The sequence below is a fragment of the Haliotis rufescens genome, unplaced genomic scaffold (genome assembly GCF_023055435.1).
Source record: "Haliotis rufescens isolate VD_foot unplaced genomic scaffold, xgHalRufe1.0.p SCAF_3, whole genome shotgun sequence".
Lineage (NCBI taxonomy): Eukaryota > Metazoa > Mollusca > Gastropoda > Lepetellida > Haliotidae > Haliotis > Haliotis rufescens.
Window position 1 is genome coordinate 43926514 of NW_025964001.1, and position 19635 is coordinate 43946148.

At 40.8% G+C, this 19635-nt stretch overlaps 1 protein-coding gene across 9 annotated transcripts in view; it reads right to left on the reverse strand.

Moving 5' to 3' along the window:
- LOC124123938 (A disintegrin and metalloproteinase with thrombospondin motifs adt-1-like) overlaps positions 1-19635 on the reverse strand; it is a 66073-nt gene that overhangs the window by 29953 nt on the left and 16485 nt on the right. For 6 of the 9 annotated variants that reach the window (XR_007223103.1, XM_048402983.1, XM_048402984.1 and 3 more), the window contains exons 9-15: positions 19192-19377; positions 17984-18175; positions 17669-17854; positions 17346-17537; positions 16932-17123; positions 16617-16802; positions 16294-16485 (exon numbers count right to left, since the gene is read on the reverse strand). Coding sequence is in view for 8 of the 9 variants with exons in the window: in XM_048402983.1 (XP_048258940.1) it covers positions 16294-16485; positions 16617-16802; positions 16932-17123; positions 17346-17537; positions 17669-17854; positions 17984-18175; positions 19192-19377 (1326 nt within the window). In the remaining variant the exon portion in view is untranslated. Of the gene's footprint in view, positions 1-14911; positions 15191-15892; positions 16085-16293; positions 16486-16616; positions 16803-16931; positions 17124-17345; positions 17538-17668; positions 17855-17983; positions 18176-19191; positions 19378-19635 lie in introns of those variants that run through there. The other 3 variants (XM_048402989.1, XM_048402986.1, XM_048402985.1) reach the window with 3 other exon arrangements.

The following is a 19635-nucleotide window of genomic DNA, read 5'->3' on the forward strand; positions in this document are numbered from 1 at the left end:
TTACAAAAAGGTAGGGGACACTCAGAAATATTAGTTTCTTGTAATAGACGTATGATAATGATGAATGAATTGGAAACAAATTCCAACTGGTAGTGAAGTATGACAGTAGATCAAGGAAAGGCATAGTGAATCGGGACTCATCTGAAAACATGACACATGACCAGCGATGACTTCCCCAGTGTCGACGTTGTGTATGTACACCATTGACGTCAGATGGCACTAAAAGGACGAATTATGAGGGGGCGGCACAACACGTGGCCGCTGAGCATGGAGATGAGCTGCACGTAAACGTTTTCTTGTCGTCTAACCCATAATTCCAGTAGCATGGTGAAAGTTTGCAGCAAACATGACGTTGTCGCATGTTTGTCATACTAATTTTACGAAACTCATGTAAGAATTCATGTGTTACCCTTGCTCACGCTCGGGAACTACAATATTTCCCGGGGTGTGTTTGTTTGTTTAGTCAACATTTGGGGATTCCTGGTTATGATTTTTGGCCAAAAGTAATCGTTGCATGCATGTTGTAAGATTCATCTGAATGGATGTGTGACTTGGTGGATTGTGTGTCGCCCCTTTCATAAACTGCTTGTCCCGGAATAACACGAGTCGGTCACGAATGCCCTGACGGCATGATACGTTGTCCATATCAACCATTGGTTGAGTAGTCAGGGACAAAAACGATTATTTACAGGCCGCCTTGAAATTGCTGGAATTTTGTAGACTGCAGTAAAAAACAACAAACAAACAAACAAACGAAGAAACCAATCATTTAGATTTATTTTAGAAAAGACAAACACCTATGAAAATGTATGAATTTAAGTTTTCTTTGCGTTTCCACAAATGAGGGTTTATGACACATAATAATATATGTCAAATGTTCACAAAAGGAAATCATATGAGTGTTATCGGGACAAAACAGGAACTTCATACGAGTTTTATTATACATGTATCTTGTTCACAAACAGACGCATGAAAAGGATTTTTAGTTAGCATGGGTTGCAAGACAGAATACCACGTGATGGGAGGGGTTTCTAATTGCAGCTAAAACAATTGGATTTCACTGGTTTTAACAAGTGACAAGTCTTCAAAAATATGTAATCACTATTGTGGTAGTATTAAACTTCACCACTGAGAGCATGTGTGTCTAACATGTCGAAAATGTAATGTTCACAGGCCCCGCATTTGTGTAAGTTCGCCATCTTTGTCCCTTGGCCTGCTTTCTTCTCCTCAGTACCTCCTGACACGCCTTGACAATCCAACACCCCTTTTCGGTCTTATGGAAACTGACACGCCTTTTCAATCCAACACCCCTTTTTTGGTCTTATGGAAACTGACACTCCTTTTCAATCCAACACCCCTTTTTTGGTCTTATGGAAACTGTCACGCCTTTACTATCTGACACCCCTTTTCGGTCTTATGGAAACTGACACGCCTTGACAATCCAACACAGTAAATACAGTAAGTTTATCTCCAAAATATTCGGAGGCGCATCGGCACCCAACAGCATATTGAACGCGCCTCAGACCGTGATCGCATCAGGTGGATCACACACGCGCTCCTGAGAGTCTTTTAGAATCACGTTTTAGTCAGATAGTCTCATTTTGACTGGTGATCTGACTGATAATTTGTCACATATTGTTTGTTGGGATTGTGTGGCACATGACAACGAATTTTTGTTTATTAAACTTGTCATCACACAATATTGTCTTCAGGTATTTCAACATATGCACCCGATGACGTATTAGCTTTTATAGTGATACTCCTTATCAAACTTTGATTCGTATATATAACGAAATGTTAGAACTGTGTAAATACTGCACTTTACAGCCCACTTTATACTGCAGATGGGCAATGAAAGTAAACTGCGGCGGAATAGGTTTTCCGTAAGTCATCGGATTTTGGTAGTACCACAAAAATGGTGTACGTTGCTTTTCTTTCCAGATACTTTTGTTAGAGCTAGGATGTTTCTCCCGTTACATATAGTGCATCTGGCGTCGTGTTTTGAAAGAGTGATTTTAAGGAAAGCCGTGAAGATATCAAACTGATTGGAAGAACAGCTGCCTGACCCTGGTGGGGTTGAATGGAGTAGACAATGGTTTGTGTGATGCCCTTGCCAGTATAGTTTTAGTTCGTTATGCCCCTGTCTTGAGGAACTATGTTTCCACTTCATGTGTTGAGGGATAGCAGTTCATCTTGGTGATACTGGGTCATTTTGGGAGCACCTGCATTTGAGAAGTCGGCTTTCTCTGCTCCACCTCTGATCTTGAATACTATTCATCCTATATATTGTCAAATATTGTTTCGGTAATATGAGTATGTGGCCAACATAATGCACACAACATGTGATTTGGGCACGATGATGTAATGTGTATATATGTGCACATACACTGTGCAGTTGGTTGAAAAGCATCCATGTTTCTGCCACCATTTCGATAGAAGCTTGGTGTTTCAGAAAAAAGATAAATACTGTCAGATTTTTTGTGGTGATAAAGCAGGAAGAGTTTGGTGATAGGTGTATCTTCAGGTGTATATTGTTCTGGTGTAGTGATGTATTGATCGAGTGCTGCCGCCACAATGTAACGAGGGTGATGCAGTTGACTCCGAGTGAAGTAGTTTCGACTGTTTCAGTTACAGGTGGTTTCTCATTTCTGGTGGGGGTCCAATCTCATTAAAATCAGATCTTAGTTCTCGCTATCGCTAAACAAAGATCTGAGGACATCCCATTACGGGTCACGTCAGAACCACCTTTCATCCGACCAATCAAAGCGTCGCTTATCAGATCATGAAAGTGACAGTCGGAATGAGTTTTCTAATAATGCAACCTCGAAAACGTTAACACGGGGTATTCCGAACGACAGTAACGGCCCGTTCGACTGATTCCGTCAACATTATCGTCTATCTCTCGCTTCCGTAAGATAAACATTTGAACTGAGGAGGCGTTGAACAGTACGTGGGAAGCACTGACATACATTCTAAACCATAAATCAGTCATTCCGGAATGTTCGTTTGTTCAGTTTTCCAAATTTTAATCGAGAACTGTGTCAACATGATTTTCAAGCGTTGTCTAAGTCGAAGTCGCCAGCTTGAAACGAGTGCCATAAAGCTCGAGAAAGCTGCCTTCTAATTGACTGACATCGACTTCTTGTCTGTCATTTCAGTGGTCGGTCAAAGTTCGCGAAAGGTCGTCCTGACGTGACCCGTAATGGGTTGTCCTCAGATCTTTGTTTAGCGGCAGCGAGAACTAAGATCTGATTTTGATGAGATTGGGTTGGGGTCCTCTCTGACAGCAAAGCAAGGGAGATAATTGAATCGAACAAGGAAGGCAAGTCTCCGAATACTCGAGTATTACGTTACAACTCAATGAGTTACCATATTCGAGTCATTCTCGAGTATCGGATAACAGTTTCAGCCCTACCTACAACAGGTTTTCGGTGATCATTTGGTGTGATAATATTATCATATTTTGATGAATTATTTTAACCTCTGACCTCAGACATCTGTTTAAATCCTAAATATGTAATGGACACTGAATAGTTTTTATGCCTGTAGACGCAATGGTAACATGCATTAAATATAAATATTCTCAAAGACCATATATCTCGACAAAAGCACAACCTGGAAATAATTCACGTTTTGTTAACTCTTACGTTTTGGTGCGTTGTTTGTGATTATTATTATTCGTTTCATATTGAATATACATTGACTGCTCCTGATTCTCGACACGTCGAGTTGAGCAATGAGCACAAAGTCATACCAACAGACGCCCTACATGTACGTAAAGAATGTCGGTGTATATTCGTGAACAATTAACACGATGTTATTAATATCCATTCAGCCATGACTGCGGAGGGTATCGTATGCCCATGCCTCAAGGTGTGTCAGATTAGGTTTGTATGCCCCTGCTGACTTGTTCATAACTTATTCAAATTCCCAACGTTGGTTTATCGTTCTTTCAATCGTGTCAATCTCGTACTGTTCAAACATACATGTTGCATTTATAAAAGGGATTGTGAAGAACTAGCCTTCTCTTACAAGATCCCGGTACATGTCAGTCTAGACTTGCATGGATGTTTATTTATGGAGTTTTCAATGCGATTGATATCTAGAGCTGATCTGCCAGTGCTGGTATTATCGACGAACAGGAGTATCATTTCATAACATACATATCATTAACATAAATGAAGAATAACAATGGCTTAAGGACTGATACTTTGATACCATATTGTTTTAACGTATTTAATAAATAGAGAATATTTCATGTTTCTCTCATCGAGTGACGGGGGAAAATGAGAAATTTTCACTCGAGGTTGTGCTACTCGTGAAAATATCTCCTTGTCCCCCTTCAAGGGATGAGAGAGTGATATTTCACTCGACACATGGACTATCCTATTTATTATATACTGTGTGTGTAGTTGTCTACAGGAAAATGTAATTATTTCATGACAAATGGAAAACCGTGAAACGTAAATTCTCCCTACCGAAGACAGGGACGATTCACCACCCCTTGTAATTGCGACTTAAAAAGTAGTTTGTGTTTGCAAAATCTTTAAAAAATTAAACAAAAGTATCAAAAAGTACTTAGGTTCACATAAATTCTGTATCATACACTTAGATATGATTATATACAAAATCAACTGCAAAAAAATATTCTTGAAAACTTCGAGACCGCTGTTGGTATCTAAGTATCTAAAATGGCGCTTTGCGATTCGAACAGTCTCGGTTGACGAGTTAAATGAGAAATATAAACTTTCTAACGAAACATTTCAAAAGAATAACAAACGGCGTGATGCGATATTGACTCCATAAATGACCATTTGTCATTGCTTTGCCTTGTCAATGTTGAACTAACGTAAAAAGGAAGTGAACAGTTTGATACGTGCCAAACACTTTCGATAAAGAAATATAGGAATATTAATACAGAAAACTATACAGAAATATTCATGTTGATCTAAGAATTACATATTTGGTGATATATATATATCGTCGTTGAAAAGTACTTGAGTCTCCTGGTATAAATCGTGATTGGTATTTACACAGTAATTTATGATCTATAAGATGATAATACAATCTCTGGAAATCGATTAACTCAAAAAACTTACTGATTCATGATAATAGTGGCATAGGTCTATTATCAGAAGGTAAAGATGTGCCCCCCCTTTTTGTACAGAGGAATGACAGTTGTCCTGTATGCCAACGTTTTAATGTCGTTCTTCTAAACAATGAATCCTTTACAGAAATAATGACAGTGACAAAACCTTTACCATATTCATAAGAAATCTGTACCAAAAGTCGATTGTTCGATTCCGACTATAGATCAGCGTGTGTTTATGACAGTGATGATATCTGGTGTTCGCGAAAAGGTGAGCGTATCCTGCCCAACAAGCGGCACCCGTCATAAACACATGCAAAAGCAAGTTAATGATTCACATGAAAAAGCATGGGAACAACTCAAATAGGGAATTACATCGGACATCATTTTTGTCACTGGTGCGTCAAATTACGTTGTGAAATGTGGACGCCAAGGGCTGGAGCTTCAGGAATATTGCTCGACATGATGGGAAAGATATATGTATTTAAGATGGTGAATGGACGATCTATAAAGACATAGACTTACCTTCAACAGCTTCATGGCTGCTGTTACTCTGTGAACATATCAGGTGAACGGTGAATGTTGTACAGCGGCACCAGCACTTATGTACAGGCTTTTGATTGCTACTTCAGTGACAACCTAAAACTTTGTAAAGATTTCTCCAACGAATATCTAACAGAACAAAAGACCCGTGTCTGTGTTTGCGTAAGCAGGGTGCGTAGATAATGGGGGTGTATTGTATAGATAAGTGAAGCTTTAACGCATGGACTCTTGATGGCAGGTGACCATGAGTAATTACCGCATGTTGTATGGGGTTCAATAACAAAGTCAACATGTTTACTCTATTCAATACTGTTCCTTCTAACGACTGGAGCATATGGTCATGATAAATATGGTTCAAGTGTATTCTCTTTCATGGAGTGACTACATCGTGATAGTCTGCGCGCCATGGCAAACTGTTCCATTCAATACGAGAATTCAATGCCAGAACTCGCTGGTATTCAGCATGTCCAATGTCATGTTGACATTGCGTAGACAGCATTCAGCATGTCCAATGTCAAGTTGACATTGCGTAGACAGCATTCATACCTTCTTGCCAGATACATATCTTGTTTGATAAGAAACAATAATATTACCAGGTTGTCAGCTTCCAAAACAAAACATGGTGCCTTGCGAGACAGTAAGAACATTCCCTTTTCCATGTGCTCTACGCGTATTTGACAATTATGTTATCTGCCTCCGTGGTCTAGTGAATGGGGCGTTTGCCCAGGAAGGGGTTGGGAAACAAAGACCATTTAGCTGGGGGAAGAGTATTCGGCGTCTCGAGGGTCACAACTTGTTCGTGAACACAACGGTCAGTCACTTGCAAGTTAAACTCCTTGTATGGTAGCATAGTTGGAAGCTGTGTTGCAGCGATAGTATGAGAGCTCCGGGAACGGGCTATAACTGTGAGGAGCTTGTATTTGGCCTGTCGAAGACATTCTTGATCAACTCCTGCCATTTCGGGACAAGTGTTATAGGTTAGGGAAATACGCGAGCGATGACAACTGCTGTCGACGAGACTCAACTCGACTCTAATTCCGAATTTCTGAGCCAGATCACTGGCCTTTGGTGATAACTGATTCCTGGTTAGAATATGTCTCCAGCAATCTTTGCTTACAAGGCAACAACATGGTTGGTTGGCCTGGCTCGATATTTGTCTGATTGCGTATCATACCCGACGGTGCTCACTATATCGGTCACTGGTTCGTCTCGCCGCTGTGATGTAACTATGATATGTCCGAGGTCCATGGAAACAACAAACAAACACAATTATTCACTTGTGACAAGCCAAGGTGTTAACAACGAAATTACCCCAAATCTAAAATTATATACTCTCCCAAAAATGTAGGGGAACAGGAAATATAAATGTTACGATCGATCGTCAGAAAGATCATCTTTGAAAATACGGCTGCCAGAGATCGATAGAACGCACCTGAAATATTTCACCTTGGCCATGCAGCACCTCATTGTATGGGTATAGGGGTTCATTCGTGAATTTCAATGAAAGGTCATCAACTAAATGTTGTTGATTATCATTATCCCATGCGACACGTAAGCTCTCAACTCTTGCCTTAAGACAGTATTTGTGATCAGATTAAACATGCATCGTACACAACGTGATGAGCTATAGGCATGTCTCACTCAGTGGAGGTTGGCTGTGTCTCAGTCCGTGATTTGCATATTTTGAAACAGATTTCTGCAGACACAAAATGTTAATGATCGGCCCCGCACAGGGCATCCTAGGTCAAGAAATGAAGTCCAGGATCGATTAATCAGAAACAAGGCTTTAAAAATCGAGCCCAGTCAGCCAATCAAATTGCTGTTCAGTTGCTCCAGTCTACCAGAGTACAAGTAACTGACCAGACGATTAGAAATCGTCTGCTTGCTCGGCGGCCACGTGTTGTACCACCATTACCAATCTAGTCAGACGCCAAGAGGAGTGGGCAAGACTCCGATAAATTAACATTGGGAGTTGATTCGGACCATGCCACGCCGTATAAATGAATGTTTGACCAATCTTTCGGGCATGACCATTATTGCTCAAGTCATCATAAACGTTCATTCTTTTAATTACACTCCTCTATCATGTTTCTAGGTTGTTTGCGCCCTTACAATACACCGCTAACATGTCCCATTGAGTGTCATGTTACACCCAATCCTTCCGTTTTCCTATCCATCCATTACCTACCCCTTTGTATTTCTGTGATCATCTGTTATTTCTGAATAGCCTCGACTTTTCATGAAGAGTATATATAGGGGCTGTCCCGAGATAAACGATTTTGTCGGATTACACAGGATGTCAAAGTGGACAGATGTCAAATTTGTCAATCGGCGGCATACTACTCAACAGTTGCTAGGGGTAAAAAAAAGAATTTTATCATGTCAAACAGTCATGAACAATTGAGTGAGTATGATTTTAGGCTGCTTTTGGCAATATTCCAGCAACACCACGGATGGGGAAACCAGAAATTGGCTTCACACAATTTCATCCATGTGGGGAATCGAACCTGGGTCTTTGACGTGACGAGCGAATACTTTAACCACTAGCTTAGACCACAGCCCCCAGATTGAACTAAGTGATTAAGCTTGTTAATACCATCCATCAGAATAAATTTCGACCGAAAGCTCTAAGCGTATTTCAATTTAACTCTACGGTCTTAGCGAGTACATGTATGTAGTATGTCACTGTTGCTATCCTGAAATCCATTGCCAGTTAGCAGTGCCTGTGAAGGGAGATCTGTACAAAGCTCAACGCGGTATTTAATAGCGCAGGTAGTTTCTCAAAGCATTCGAGGCTCATTGAATAGTATTCCTATCGAAGTATAAAATAACTTTGGTCGGTGTAGTGTAACGAGATTGTGAAAGCAATATACCACATGATGTGTACTGCATCGTGTTTATGGTTAACTAGTGACAAACACTTAAATGCTAAATATTTGAAAAAGACATTTGTTATTGTGCATATTGGATTGTTAAAATAAGATATTATCAAGCATGGCTACGAATGGTTTTTTGGTGAAATCAGAATTATCGGGTGCTGGCAAAATGTCAGCTGTCTGATCGTAACACTGGTTTGTACTGGCTTCTCTGGACCTAGTTTATTTATGTATAGGGTATCATATCACGTGGAGTGTGGGGGGTTTGGGCGGGGCGGGGTTGCTGAATACCGATTCTAACACGGTTCTTTACGGGGTACAAGCATGGGTGACTGAAGACTAGCTCTACCAAGCATATTCTTGGAGGAAATTATTTATTGAAAACATGAGCAACGATTCACCACATCGGGGTATATGACAGGCAATTATCGAAGTCACCGAGTCGATCGCCCTATCCAACCACGTCACCTTTGACGATGAGGCGAGGTAAATTGAGGTTTAAGGTCATATTCAAGTTTATTGCACTTACACAGCGACTGCTTGCACTAATACGGTTTTTCAGTGCGAGCTCACTGATATACCATGCCGCACTTAAACATGGATATCCCACTCAGATACATTGTACTGACACTGATCCCACCAGTCCGTTAAATCACCTTAATGCAGAACGGCAGGCTAAGTAACAAGTACAATATGATCGAACCACCTTCCGCTCTCGGGGCTGACGTTCTATTCACTACACCAAGAGGAGGTGTCGCCTCTTTCCACCAGCATTGGGGTTCTAGGGACCTGTTACAACCCAGATCCCCACATGGTCAGCTTGTCTTGGTATTTCACTTAATGCGCAAGGAAGGCACAGGGTTATAATGTTTAGTCATTTTCACTTTTCCGTTCTCTGCTTTGTCTACCTTATATCTACTGTTCAGCAATCCATGCATGCGACAATGCATGTCTTAAGCTGCGATAAACGGATCGGGTGGTCAGGCTCCTCGATTTGGTTGATGCATGTCATCGTATCCCAATTGCGTTAAGCGATGCTTATGATGTCAATCACTGGGTTGACTGGTTCAGACTCGTTTATTTACAGACCACCGCCACATTGCTGGAATATTGCTGAGTGCCGAGTTAAACAACAAACATATCAAGCTATATGTCAGTAATATGAGGAATGGATTGGATTGGTAAACTGTGTCCATGGGGTCGGTGACTGGTAGAAATACGGTATACATGTAGAGATGTTATGTGACACCCAACAGCAGACATTAGCCTCAATGTCACAAAACACAACCTGGTATGTTGAACGAATACATTACAAGCAGGAATTACAGTTCTGAAAAGAAATATCAGTCAGATAAATTATTATCATTGGTCCGGTGATTTCATTGGTGTAGTGTGTGTCACCTGGCTACTTCTGTAATGCTACCATAACACCAAAGTAGTTCTATCCCGTTCTACCCCGTTCTAAAAATAAATACTAAAACGGGCTGTGATCACGATAGAACGCGTAGTTTGGCGTAAAATACGATGCTTGTTCGTTCTTAAGCAGTCCTCAATACGTCTATCTCGTTTTTATCTCGTTCTTAGCCAGCCTGCAGTCCGTTTGTATCCAGTTGAGATCGTGTAAAAGTGCCTGTTCACAACGTTGCGAAGCAGTTCGAACACGTCCGTAGCAGTTCTCAATCCGTTCTTAACCAGTTCGACCTCGTTCTACCTCGTTCACAATACGTCCAAGCCAGTTCTAACTAATTCTTAACCCGACCAACTCGTTCGCAGTACGTACGTCCTCATCTCGTCAAGTGCGTGAGTATTCGCGTGCTGGCCCGTCCTGGCCCGACTCCTATGGATACCGAGTGCGTTGTAGCCAGTCTTCATTCAAGTTCAGGGCTCCGAGCTGTACACATCATGCCTCCAAAGAGAAGTCGACCCGGTCGGTGTGCACACGTACTACAATTTATGTCCGACTGCACCATGTCGAAACACGTCCCAAGTAGGGACGACGTACGGCAATTCCGTTCGTTATACGTCTTTCTCGTTTTAAGTACGTTGTCAATCCGACTAATTGCAGAACGGGATGGACGGGATGGACGGGATAAAATTTTGAGCAGACTCAAAGTTCTAGAGCACCTCCCCGTCCGAGCCCGTCCATGAAGTCTGTAAAAAGACTGTCAATAGTTGCTACTACGTCCACTACGTTCATACACAGTTGGAGCCCGTTCGATTGCATTTTCACGAACGTATTGAGAACTAGTTTGGTGTGATGGGGGTATTACAGAGATCGCGATCTGTTTCTCACTGCCCCACATAAGGTCTGCCCAAGCTTCCGGTGGAGGTTCATGGGATTCATGAAACATGAATAATACAACATGTTCAAACAGTGTGTTTTTGTGTTTGTGTGTTAAGAACGGGAATGTATGTCAACTCAATTAGTGTCCAAAATAATGACAATTATGTTTGTTTTTTATAATAAACGTTCAGCTAAATATCACCAACTGGTCCCCTGAAATTAGAAGATGTATTTTGTCTTATGCTTTTATCGATTCAGCGAGGTTATACCTATGAGCACACAGTAACTTCCTTATAATTATTGTTTTATGGTAAAAAGAAAACACACACCAATGTCAGCACACGTTTTCTCACTTAAACAGATTTCTCAAGTTCTTATCATTCCATTCTTTGACAAGGCACTACACCGTCAATTTTAAAGCTATTCATTTCATGTTTTTTTCATATTGGAGGGATGACGTTGTAGATTATGAATCCACACTAACTCAATACCGACCACTAGCCTTCCCCATATGCAGATGTCATTGTGGTGCTCGATTCTCATTGTGAATGTAACGTGAATTGGTTACCTCCGGTGCTACAAAGAGGTGCACTTAACAGATACTTTATGTTCATTAACCAACCATGCTATATGGAACTGCACCTCAACCTCATGTCCTCTTTGTCCTTGCTATATAGAATTGCACTTAACCATCATCTTATGTCCTCAGTATCCTATAGCTATATGGAACTGCATCTCAACCTCATGTCCCTAATGCCCTTGCTATATAGAATTGCACTTAACCATCACCTTATGTCCCCAATACCCTTGCTATATAGAACTGCACTTAACCATCACCTTATGTCCTCTTTGCCCTTGCTATATAGAATTACACTTAACCATCACCTTATGTCCCCAATGCCCTTGCTATATAGAATTGCACTTATTCATCACCTTATGTCCTCTTTGCCCTTGCTATATAGAATTGCACTTAACCATCACCTTATGTCCTCTTTGCCCTTGCTGTACAGAATTGCACTTAACCATCACCTTTTGTCCTCTTTGTCCTTGCTGTATAGAATTGCACTTAACCATCATCTTATGTCCTCCTTGCCCTTGCGGGGGCACGGGTCATCCGGTCGTCTAAGGCGCCACGATTCGCCGCACAAAGTTATCTCTCTTTGGCACGCCAGAAACCTATGATCATGGGTTCGAATCCCGGTTCGACCCCTTTATGTTTCTAGGTTTGTCATCACCATGCCCGTGCTTGTGGGTTTCACCTAAGTGGTAAACGTCTGCACTTAACCATCACCTTATGTCCTCTTTGCCCTTGCTGTATAGATTGATGGCGTCACCTGATTTTTGTGACCTGCGCGCTGTGCACAGGACCACGTGCCACAACTCTCAGTTATTCATCGTTTCATCAGTTTGTATTCATAATTGTGTCCTATTTTTATTTACCTTTTTATGTATTTTCTTCATGTACACCAAATGTTGTTCCCCAGCCATGGAAGGTGAAAATGGTGCCGTGTTCAAGGGCGGGGCACATCAACCGTCTTACCCTGCCGTCCTCGCTCAGTATGAAAACACGCCGCAAAGTGTATCGTCACGAATCATGCGAATATCTCTGTTGTATCCACACAAAACGTTGCATTGTTCGATTACACCTATTATAAGATATCAGTATCCAGTTTCTTTGCTGTCATCTTTTATGATGTATCCACATAAAACAGACATAGCGTGAAGACAAAGATCACTGATGCATGCATTAACAAAAGCACGCATTAACGAATCAAGAAATCATGAAGTAAAGAAAAAGAAATTAAAAGACACATTAATCATTCAGTTATTTAATACTCGAATCTGCAGCCGAGTAAAGGAACCTATGGATTAGAGTATGGAGGGATGGATGAGTACAAGGAATATTTCTCCACTCGGGAACCAACACCTAGACAACAGACACATGACGTGAACGTCACTGACCAGTTGGACCTGGGGAAACTGGACTGTAAGATTTTCAAATGGTTCTTGGACAATCTCGCCCATGACACCTTCCTTGCCCCCCTACAAACATGTACGTTGGGCCATGTACGTGGTCATGCAAGTTTCACTTCCAAAATTTAGATGTGATGTTAAAACTTAGTTTACACACATTTTAAATAATAGTATTATTATGTAATCTGTATGACGTATAGACAAAACTTGATTATAATAATAATGTCATATTTCACCAGTATAATCAGCCAACCGGATCCTTTTGTCTGGAACTTAAGACTCAAAATAACTTGCCGCACCATAACTGCAAGACAGGCAAGGGTCATGGGAATGCAGAATGTAATCCTCGGTTGTTTCGCTAGAATATTTAATTATTGAGGCTGTATCCATAGTTCCTTTGTTTGATGGTGAAACACAAACTATTTTCTCACCTTACATTAAAACACTAGCTTCTGACTGGTCAGTGAGCGGGCAGTTATTTTCCACGTAGCCCGCTGAGAAGTCAATAGGAGCTCATCGGAGGTAACTTGCATATCTCGAATAAGTATCGTTGAGTTGAAATGAACTGATGTTTATCCGTTTGCATTCGGAAAAGGGAAGTAACTCGGTTCGTTTTCGTCGACTGCTAGCCGTCAAAGCGTTTTACTAAGTGAAACTGCGGACATATATTCCGGGTCTGTATGAATGATGTCGGTGAATAAAAACTCGTTGTCAACCGATCCCTCGGGGCATATGGGGTGTGATGTACCCTGTATGTGAGCCTATGTTTACTATATGTCTGGTGTCCCCCGCCGTGATATTGCTGGAATATTGCTAAAAGCGGCGTAAAACCAAACTCACTCACTCACTCATTTACTATATGATGGAAAGGATATCCACATGCCAATCGTTGTGTTGCAGATCAAGGAACGATAAGAGCCATTGCTTCGGGAAGGTAACATGCTGATAACTGGTTTCTGTGGAGGCGAGAGAAGGAACTCACCATCCACCAATCGAATTACTATGCCACCAAGCTAATCTAATATATCATATTGTAGGTGTTCAGGTAAAATACGGGAGAATTCTGTCTTGTTTTCGATTGATTTCTCAGCAGGCTACATGAAATTTGTACCCGCCTGTGAGCGGACAACATGGAACATATTTGACCGCTCCTAAACCAATCAGGAGCTAGTAGACCCGTGAAGATCCGGGCTAGAATAGGTCTTCAGCAGCCCATGCTTGCCGTAAGAGGTGACGAACGGGATCGGGTGGTCAGGCTCTATGACTACGTTGATGCACGTCATCGTTTCCCAATTGTGTGGATCGATGCTCATGATATCTACCACTTGATTGTCTGGTCCAGACTTGATTATTTACAGACCGCCGTCAAAAGACTGGCATATTGCTGAGTGCAAACAAACAAACATACAATGCAAGCTAGTATCTTACTGTAAGGTACTGTATAGCCGTTTGATAATTTCTTAATTGGAATATCAATGTAATGTGAACTATATGCATTATTCTAGTGCAAATACCACTGCTGTGATATATGTAATTGTTTGACAGAATGTTATTGTAGACAAAGCTTATTTTTGTTTACAGTGATCAGTTCCCTGTCTGTAGTCGTTGCTGTGTAACGAACCATATAATATTTCTAGTCCTGAATATCGTCCCTGGGGCGAGCCAGAAACCTCTGACCCACGGCTCCATTCCCATATTTTCCCGGATCATGTTTCTAGGTTTGACAGCACCGCACCCGTGCTCGTGAGTTTCACCAATTGAGTTTTGTAACCCTGCGCGTGTGTGTTTTGCAACAGAGATCCACGAGGAACAGACGGACACTACTCAGGGTCATCATTCTGCAGACAAGACGTTTTCTTGTTCCTTTTGGTTTTTGACACAATGTCAAAGAAGACATTTTCACGTTTCACATAGACCACACTTTAGCCCCTTGTGGACAGATACTCACATACGAGTTTAAGCTCAATCGATCAAGCAGGTCTGGAATATACATCGACAATGTTGATCTTTTACAAAATTTACAGAGGAAAATGATGATTTTGTGGGTGAGCTTAATGCAGCTCTAACTTACTTAACATTATTTTATATAGTCGATCTGTCTACTGTCTGAGTGACACCTACATTTCATAGACAAACATGAGATAATTTGACAGAATTATATATTATTCAAAATACATATCATACACTTTATAAAGCCTCATGGTATTTATTCCCTGACGTCTGATTACAGTTGAGATGTTCTGTGTGTAAAGATAGCTCTGTTGGGGGAGTGAGTCGGAAGTTTATAGCACGACTTGTATACATCTCTAAATGTCAGGAATGGTTGACTTGAGATGAAATATGTCCACGTGATGTTGCTGTCGTCTCTTGTGCCTGCTTTCCCTCGGATATCGACCAGACCAAACAGCGCCAGCCCCAGAAACGCTAAAAGGAAAAGTTGATACCAGGAGCAATTGTTTGAAAGACACGGTTCACCTGATACGGTTCACCTGAAGCGGTTCACCTGAACTACTTTTAGAACGCACCACAATGAAACATTCTGGAGGCAATGCCGATGGGTTTCCTTTAAATCATATATTCTTTTGTGCCAAAGTTAATGTCGATAATATGTCGAGTATACTGTTTGCAGTTGCTTTACTTGTTAACAAGTTGACGTTAGCATCTATATTTAAAGATTATAATGTACTTACCAATTGGAAGATACTATGATGTCAGGTTGTGTTGTTTAATTAAAAAAACATACATACAATTTGCAAATCAAGCACAGGTTAGTGAGATAGAAAATGAAGCATTTCAAAGCAGAATAAGAATATCCATGTTCATTCATACACCACAACAACCACAAACATCTTTCTCACTGTCCACCTTGGTTTTCAATAGGAAGGCATACGAACGTATGAACAATAGGCGTAAAGTATGCAGCAGATAATGCATTGTAAACATGAAATGAAACATTGACGAGAGCTGTACGTGTTACTGTATCACCATCGTAGGACAGTATGTACATGCTTAGCTGTCTTATATTCTCCACTGGGACATTTAAGTCTTTATTTTATACTGATGAAGTTTAGTGTTGCTTTATGTCTTGGAGTATAGTGAGTTTTCTATATTTATAAATATTTATACCTGACGAGGGTTCCGGTGTACAAGCGACTTGATCCGTTTCAAACGATAAACCTTGGCAAGATGCTCCTCCATACTGTGGTACTGGGTTGGTGCAGGTCCTTGACCGTGTCCGGACTGTTGTGGCATTAATTCCGCATGTTGCAGAGCAGGGAACCAGGGACCAATCACTCCAGGCAGCATAGCCTCCATCAACTGAAATAATCAACAAAAAGAAAACCGTTAGAATCATGATTATATTTTAGGACACCCTTAAGGTTTCTTTCACAAGTTGGTTCACATTTTCACACGTTTTCCATTAATATAAAGCATGCAATCGAATGAGTCACATAAAACAAAGGTGGTTTTCATACTCATATATTATATATAAATACCATTAGTAATTGTTTCATATCTCATCGTACCTCGACATGAGTTAAGACCACAAGTGAAAGTGCTTGTATCAAAAGTTGGTCCTGAACAGGGTGCTCCTCCATGATTTGGCACTGGGTTGGTGCAGGTCCTTGACCGTGTACGGACTGTTGTGGCATTAATTCCGCATGTTGCAGAGCAGAGAACCAGGGACCACTGACTCCAGGCAGCATAGCTTCCATCAACTGAAATAATTAACAAACAGAAAACCGTTAAAATCATGATAATATTGTTCGGCTCTCTTTGTGGTTTGTCTCACAATGAAACTATAGTGATGTTGTTTGTAATTGGAGTAGAAGGTGTACTGCTTAGATACCTGGACATTCACACAAGAAACAGTTCTGGCTTAGAGTTTCAGTCAAATTTCCGGAACAGTCCTCTCCGCCGTTCTGGGGAGGTGTACATGTTCTCGTCCTAATGCTGGTCTTTGTTGCTGATGCTCCACACGTCACAGAACATGGAGGATTGCTCCAAACACTCCAAATAGAGATAACGCCATCAACTGAATAAAACAATATCCTCATTATTTCTCGTCTCAGACAAACGTTTTGTATTTATTTTAAGCATACGATCGAATGAGTCACATACATCAAAGTATTCTTTTTCGTAATTGTTTTATATGCAATCGTACCTGGACATGAGTTAAGACCACAAGTGAAAGAGCTTCTTTCAAAAGAGGGACCTGAACAGGGTGCTCCTCCATGATTTGGCACTGGGTTGGTGCAGGTCCTTGACCGTGTCCGGACTGTTGTGGCATTAATTCCGCATGTTGCAGAGCAGGGAACCAGGGACCAATCACTCCAGGCAGCATAGCCTCCATCAACTGAAATAATCAACAAAAAGAAAACCGTTAGAATCATGATTATATTTTAGGACACCCTTAAGGTTTCTTTCACAAGTTGGTTCACATTTTTTGTCATCTTAAACATACGTTTTCCATTAATATAAAGCATGCAATCGAATGAGTCACATAAAACAAAGGTGGTTTTCATACTCATATATTATATATAAATACCATTAGTAATTGTTTTATATCTCATCGTACCTCGACATGAGTTAAGACCACAAGTGAAAGTGCTTGTATCAAAAGTTGGTCCTGAACAGGGTGCTCCTCCATGATTTGGCACTGGGTTGGTGCAGGTCCTTGACCGTGTACGGACTGTTGTGGCATTAATTCCGCATGTTGCAGAGCAGGGAACCAGGGACCACTGACTCCAGGCAGCATAGCTTCCATCAACTGAAATAATTAACAAACAGAAAACCGTTAAAATCATGATAATATTGTTCGGCTCTCTTTGTGGTTTGTCTCACAATGAAACTATAGTGATGTTGTTTGTAATTGGAGTAGAAGGTGTACTGCTTAGATACCTGGACATTCACACAAGAAACAGTTCTGGCTTAGAGTTTCAGTCAAATTTCCGGAACAGTCCTCTCCGCCGTTCTGGGGAGGTGTACATGTTCTCGTCCTACTTCTGGTCTTTGTTGCTGATGCTCCACACGTCACAGAACATGGAGGATTGCTCCAAACACTCCAAATAGAGATAACGCCATCAACTGAATAAAACAATATCCTCATTATTTCTCGTCTCAGACAAACGTTTTGTATTTATTTTAAGCATACGATCGAATGAGTCACATACATCAAAGTATTCTTTTTCGTAATTGTTTTATATGCAATCGTACCTGGACATGAGTTAAGACCACAAGTGAAAGAGCTTCTTTCAAAAGAGGGACCTGAACAGGGTGCTCCTCCATGATTTGGCACTGGGTTGGTGCAGGTCCTTGACCGTGTCCGGACTGTTGTGGCATTAATTCCGCATGTTGCAGAGCAGGGAACCAGGGACCACTGACTCCAGGCAGCATAGCCTCCATCAACTGAAATAATCAACAAAAAGAACATGTTTAATATATTCGTCAATTTAGGGTTTCTTCTGAAGGTCTCCTCTGTTGTGCACGCGGTGTATGAAGTCTTCATAAGATATCAAATTTTAGAGTTTGAAAGAACACGAAGACACTCGTTCTTCTATTTGTAGCGACATTTCAGAGCTTTCTTCCTCTTCATCAGATGCTTACTGCATGTAACGTAAGGTTTATGTGGAACTTACTGCACAACCAACCAATCCACAGTTTCTTGGTTCAGTGTCATATGTTTGGTTTGATTGCTCAAGCCATGCCCTTGCCTTTACAATGGTGAAAGAACAAAGCGACATTATTTAGTAATTTACACAATGACAAGGATGTTCGCTTCATTGAATCTGAATATAAAGCATTCTTTCGTGTTTACCTTTGACTCATTTAAAAACAAGGAACTATTTTAAATACTTTATTGGTACTCTCTTTTATTGTTTAAGTTTCGACGGATATCGGGAAAATATAAGGATTTTCAAATAGATATTTAAACATATGATTCAAATATCATGTTACTTATCATTAATTTTATTATATTGTTTGCAAACGTTAAAGGTGTAGTTTCCATTGTGTAATACTGGTACATGACTCATAACTATACGTGGATCGTCTCCTGGAGAGCGGAGGTCGGTGGCGTCATACCAAAAGACGTTAAAAGATGGTGGTTATTGTTACCCTGTCTGGCGCTCGGCATTAAGAGGATAACACAAGGACTGAGTCAGAGTGCTATGTCCGAGCAGGATATCTGTGTTAAACTGCTTCATGGTATGTCAGTGGGCTCGCATTAAAAACCCAGCACAGTCCGGACTAGTACAAGCAGCCACAAAGGCCGACCGACAGACAGACAGACAGACAGACAGACACACACACACACACACACACACACACACACAGACACAGACACAGACACACACACACACACACACACACACACACACATGCGTGCACGCTGCTATATTTCAGCTCATAACTCTGTAATGTACCTGGACAGTCATTTAGGCCACAGTAAACTTGAAAAGCTTCATTTAAATTCCCTGTACATTCCTTCCCACCATTCTGGGGAGGCGTGCATGTCCTCGTCTTGACTCTCATCTTTGTTGCCGATGCTCCACATGACACAGAACATGGAGGATTGGTCCAAGCGGTCCATATTGACAAAACTCCATCAACTGCAAAAGAGAAAATAATTATAAACATGAAGTAAATTTGTTTTCAAATGACGTTACAGATATCAAATATATATTTAGTTACATAATAACTGTTCAAAAATTAGAAATCAAATGAATGACGGTTGTGAAAATAAATGCGTGAATAGACAGATTTTCTGTTTGTATTATAGTATCAGCGACACATGTACCGCATGATCATGAGTAAACATTAATTATAAAAGTTAAATTCCCCATGACAGAAATGTACTGTTTAGTGAT